The 6,006-nt window shown below is 41.9% G+C and overlaps 1 protein-coding gene across 1 annotated transcript; it reads right to left on the bottom strand.

Moving 5' to 3' along the window:
* Positions 1-872: 872 nt before the first annotated feature.
* phospho1 (phosphoethanolamine/phosphocholine phosphatase 1) lies at positions 873-2,847 on the bottom strand. The gene is made up of 2 exons (XM_020926579.2): positions 2,669-2,847; positions 873-2,198 (listed from the first exon to the last, which is right to left on the bottom strand). Exon 2 carries the CDS (start codon positions 2,178-2,180, stop codon positions 1,413-1,415), a length of 768 nt encoding a protein of 255 aa, XP_020782238.2. The 5' UTR covers positions 2,181-2,198; positions 2,669-2,847; the 3' UTR covers positions 873-1,412.
* Between the last annotated feature and the right edge of the window lie 3,159 nt (positions 2,848-6,006).

Here is a 6,006-nt window from a genome sequence, read left to right as displayed (position 1 = left end):
CAGCGCCTCTGTCGAGTATTTTGGTTACGGCAGCTGCACACTTGTTGCGTTTGTCTTTTTGCCTTTTAGTCCCGTTAGGGGTCGCAATTTCATCACATTATTTAGGTATGAAATGAGCACAGTAGTAGCTCATTCATAACGGCAAAAAACTCAGAAATAAAATAAAGAAAACTTCGCACATCAGTTTCTTGAAAAGGGTGCGTAGGAGGAGAAGGTGCAACCCAAAAATATGAAAAGAGAAGAATCCCGTTTTTTTCTACCTTCAAATAACTCAGAAATCAAAGCACAGTAAGGGATTCGACTACTTATTATTCGTTATTGCCAAAGATGCTGAGTGTACAGCAATTCTAATAAACGTGTCTTTTGTGTGTGTGTGTGTGTGTGTGCCTGCGTGTGCGTGCGTGTGTGTGTGTGTGTGTTTATTTTTCAGAATAAGAACATGATCATTATTGTTAAACCTAATGCCATACATACTTTTTTTTTTCTTTTTTATCTTTTATAATTTAATGTTCTTGCTTTTCTGGTGGAAAATGTCTGCTATGCGTTCTTCTCTCTGGAGATGTTATTACTTAGCTTAAGGTTCCACGGTATGACAAGAACCTAATCTACTGTAGCCTACCTCCATGGAGACAAACAGGTGGTGTATTTCATTATTTTTTAGGCCTAACTTATCCTTAAATGTATGAATGAATACACATTTATCGGAGAATAATAATAAAATATGTGACGTTTGTTTAGAATGAATGAGCTAATTAAAGGCTAAAATAGGATTACCGTGTGGAGGTTTCTCTTTGTAGACAAACCCAACATAGAGTAAAAGACCAAGACTGTGAAGTGTAGGCTTAGTGTGAGGGAAGGTCAGACAAACGGGCTTCAGTTATGGCTTTATTCCTGCTGGTTTTTATGAACAGTTCAGCACAGCACAGACAGACAGGTAAATAATATACACAAAAACAAAATAAGACATTAGAGACATTACAAAATGACACTATAAAATATTTGGTGTGAAATCACAACCCTTAACTTAATTTAAAGATAACCTGACTGTTTTCTTTATAGGTATATAGCATATAGAATAATTTATAAAGACCAAGGAAAATTTGGCCTGGAGGCTACAATATAGGTTTGTTAATTAATTGTCTTAAAATGCCAACAACCTATACGCCTATAGCCTATCTCTGCAGAGAAGCTTTCGGAGGTGTAGACACCTATGTCAGAGTCATGGTCTTTTTTATCAGAATAAACAAAGAGGGGGTCATAATGATTAACCTGGCGATAGTGACCAGGCCAATGTTAAACGTGAGCTCGTGGCTGAGGCACGTTCGGACTTGGCACCACAGTGATCTGCCTTGAACTCTGCTCCATTCACCTGAGATTGAGAAAACTGTCCTTTGGGTATTTTTCCTCAGATTTTATTCTGCCACGTGTTTGCGCAGCCTCTGCACCACCTCATCGGCGCTCGCCCAAGGCACGGTCACCGCCTTGAACTCTCCGGGCGTGGCCTCGTGTGTTTCGATGATGAGACGATGCATGGGGAAGTCTCTGCGCGCGAAGGCGATGTCTCGTGGCCCCAGGCAGAGGGCAGGACAGAAGTCGTTGGCCCCATCGCCGACATAGAACACCCTCTGATACGGCCGGCCGCGCTCCTGCGTCCTGCGCGTGACGTAGTCGCGCAAGATCACCTGTTTGCACATGTTGACAGGACAACGTGGGCAATCATGAGAGTGGAAGGGCCGCAGCACGAGGCGGCCATCCTTGTTGAACGTGGCGGGGTTGGTGAAGATGCGGTGGAAGAGCCCACGTGCCCCTGTGCGCCGCAGCCATGACTCAATGAAGAAGGCGTTTGCGTCAGACAGCAGCACCACCTCGAAGTCGGTCTGCGGCCGCGTGCGCAGGAACTGGAAAAGCGTGAGCATGCCCGGCGTGGCGGGGATCTTCTCCATCACCGCGCGCATGTCACTCTCGGTAACGCCCTGCTCTGCCAGGTACCCGAGCACGCGCTGCATGTACTCATTATAACGGCCCGGCTGGTACGTGTCCTTGAGCCAGTCTGGTAGATATTGTCCCGGGGCCGTCTGCACCACCAGGTCATCGCTGGTCTCATCCACAATCGTCTCATCAAAGTCAAAGAAGATGATGAAGCGCTTATCAGACGGGATGTGGGGCGCGTGCGAGGCCATGGTCCCAGCTTCTTGGACCTGAAGGAGAGAAAAAAAGAATGAAGGAATGAGATGTGATGAGTCTCTTCGCACCACCAGTTCTTTCTGCATGAATTTCACACACGATTAGCACATACAGCAGTCTATATTAAGGTAACCCTCAGGCTCTGAGGCTTGTTTGTCTGGGAACGAGACACGCAACATAAACAACATTTACTGCGCGCGCAGAGCCATGGTGCGTAAAATGTAAATACTCTGTGACTCATATTTGGTTATGTTAAACTGCCCTAGTTACCAACACAGAGTCGTTGTGGATTTTCAGGACATTTCCTCACTGTTTTTAGTTTTCAGAGTGATTCATGAGTAGTATACAGATAACATACATTTTCACCGCTGAACTCAGTAACCACTACAGTGTCAGCAGCTCCGGATGAGCGCTCTCTAGCCTACAGCTCATACTCTACACAATATTCTCTCTATTCAGTTATGGAAAAACAGTCACACTTTACCCTCTGCCTTGGTCCGGTTGCGCACCGTGGCTCAGCTCCGACTCGTTTTCAGGGAAGACTTCCGCCGGTGGAAAGAGCGGAGCAGGATTTTTATGTGACAGTAGTCAAGCCCACTGTCGCTGATGGTGACATGACCGCGCCTCCAAGTCCGCCCCTTTAATAACAACTTACCTACCGTGCGCGTTCACGACGGTGGGAGCAACGAGAGGAGGGGGCACACTGCAAAGAGGAGAGCTTGTTCAGATGGTGTTCTGAATTTTCCATGCAGTAACTGAACTTCAGTGTCTAATGCTTCTTGAGACAGTACAGGCTCTATTATTTTACGTCTTAATTGAGAACAAAACATTTAAGTAGGAGTAAAGTTTGTAAATAAATGAAAACAGAATGCGTAAATCAACTGTTTGGAAAAGCCTTGCAATTAAATGGGGGACTGTGTTATACAAGGTCTGTCTGCAAACCAACCAGCCTAATTAGCAATAAAACATAACTGTCTTTACAACTGAGAGCAGAGACGACTTATCTGGAGATGTTCTAAAGAAGAAATGCTACACACGTCAGTTGAGCAAATGAGTGTTTATCATTTCAAAACCAAAATAGCAACTGGACGTCACTCCTCAACTGCTGCAAAACATGATACTAATTTATTACCTCTGCTTTAGACCACAAGTGGCTACAAAATGAACACGCAAAGCAAATGTTTTGAAAAAGAAAACGACTGGGGGAAAATTACCAGTCCTGCAAACACTTAAAGCTCCAGTATGTAAGTTTCTGGAGATGGTTCGTCACTTTTAAGTCCAAGGAAATAGAAATAGGACATTCTCCATGGAGTTAATTAAGATTTAGGCCATACTGTGGAACATTACAACATATCCACATAAACAAACAGGAGCAAGCAAGATAAGAGTTTGGTTTGTGGAGATACAAGTCCACTGACAGTAAGGACGTATGTTTTCAGAGCAATAACAATAATCAAAGTGAAAAATAAAGCTTTAATCTTAGTCTATTACACAATGTGGCGTTAAGGTGAATAATAAGCTTCTATAGAGGACAAGGAGATTCCAAACTGAGACATAAACTTTTAACTTTAACTTTTAGTGCAACTAGAGAATGATCAGCGCATTCAGCAGTGCACAAACTTTAGAGAAACGCACTGCCCTCAAATTGATAGCAAAAGCAATGAGGCCGTGTTTCCATTTAATAACTGCAGCCGGAAACTCTAGAGAGGAAGTTGATATTGTTTCACGCACGAGGCAGACGAGGCAGTAGTCGCAATAAAGGAGTACAAACACGGAGCTTAATGAGGCGCGCGGAGCGAGGGTGCGGAGACACGGTCCTCTGCTTATCTACGCGCTGACAGACACCCGAGCCTCCCGCGCCTCTCCACCGCGGCCGTAATGACGAACAGCTGGGGCGGGAGACTATTTTCAAACCCAAATGGGAATGGAGATGTAGCCTACAGACGTGTTATTAGCTGTGAGGAGAAAAAGAGAGGGAAGAGGGGAGAAGAGAGGAGAGAGCGCGCGGGGCACCTGACCACCCACTCAACACTGAATCATAGACTGCTCGCTCCAAGCAGTCCACCTTACACAGTCTGTGAATCACCACATGGAACAGCACTGTCTGTAGTATTGCATTTTAGGAAGGGGTTCAAACTAATTATGTTTACACTGTAACACTTTAGAATAACCACTATCTTTAATTAAGCCAAAACAAACATGTAATTCTTGATGAACAAATGGTTAATGTAATGATTCAAGTTTAGAGGTGGGGACAAATCATGACTTGGGCTCGAATCAAGACTTGAGTCACTATTTTTTTTGGACTTGAGACTTGACTTGATAAAATGGATGAAGACTTGGGACTTGACTTGGACTTGAGACCTGTGACTTGAGAAGACTTGATGCTTCTCCTAAAAAATGGATGTAACTGAAGTACTGTGAGATGGTATCCTCAAATGTCTTACACTCATATACAGTACAACACAGTACAATACAGTAAAATGGAGGGAACTACGTAGAACATGATCCGTCCATTTCAGTGCAGACAAAATAACTGCTATTTAGCACTTTTAAATCTGAATTCTTTCTATTCTGACCATAATGATTCACACTAAGATCTTGTCAGGACATTTAAAAAGGAAAAATTTACATTTCTACAACTCTTATATAAATACTCATATAAAATACCATGACTTTTTAAGTACAATTTAGTTTAAGTCATATAAATTGCAAAAATCTAAGCTATATTTGGTAGTTTGGTTTAAAGACTTTAAATGACCTGAAGCTCAAAGCAGACGACTTGGACTTGACTTGGACTTATGGGCCAGTGACTCGAGACTCGACTTGCACTTGCCTGTATTTTGCATGGGACTTGACTTGGACTTGAGGTCAAAGACTTGAGACTTACTTGGGGCTTGCAAAACAACAACTTGGTCCCACCTCTGCCTTTAGCCAACCATAACCCCTGACCTTAACCTCTTGATTAAATGTCCTATATTATGCAAACTCTTGTAAACTTTAAGTCACGGTATAATACTGTTACCTCCTCAAAACCATACCTGGACTTGTGTTTCATTTCATTCACACTTTTGAGAAATCCTTTATTATTAGTCTGTGTCTCCAAAGCTCTGTTCCCCCTTGTGATGTCATGAGGTGGTAGGGCCAAGTTAGCTACCTTTTATCTTTTGTTCAATATGATTGGTAAATCCAGTACTGAAATGATTTTAGTGAAGGTGTATGAAGTGTAAAAACACAGTGGAGCACTTCCTGTATCACCACATGACATTACAAAGTGGAACAGAGTGTTTTCATTTTGAAAGAAGCCTAAATATGCAGGATTTGTGTGTTAAACGTGAATGAAACAAAATACAATTACAGATATGTTTTGATAAGGAAACAACATTATAACAAAGATCTTGAAGTTATTCATCTTGTTAATTAATGAGGAGTAGTTATAAAGTGGTAGCAATAGCCATTACAATGAAAAGGGGTTCTGTTTTAATTTAATTTTGAAACAAGATGAGTCAGATGAGCCTAAGTAGGAAAGTAGGAAGCTACAAACAATAACATTTGTTCTGTACCTCATATACCGTATATAGATCACAATAACAAGGGAGATAATTTGGTGTCAGGCTTTGTTCTTGTTTAATTAAGGCTATGAGTAGTTATTTTAAAGTGGGCTTATCTGTACTGCATTTTAGGAGCTGGTTCAACTTGGAAAATGTGGATATATGTTTAAATAGATAAGCTTATGTAGTAGAAACTAAATACCCTGTTCAGTAAATATAGATCACACTACAAAAAAAAAAAAAAAAAGACATACGTAATATGGTCTCATGC

Source organism: Boleophthalmus pectinirostris, unplaced genomic scaffold (assembly GCF_026225935.1).
Source record: "Boleophthalmus pectinirostris isolate CB_2022bp ecotype Guang Dong unplaced genomic scaffold, ASM2622593v1 HiC_scaffold_17, whole genome shotgun sequence".
NCBI lineage: Eukaryota > Metazoa > Chordata > Actinopteri > Gobiiformes > Gobiidae > Boleophthalmus > Boleophthalmus pectinirostris.
Note: the sequence above shows the minus strand (reverse complement) of the source record. Positions and strands in the feature narration are given on the sequence as shown.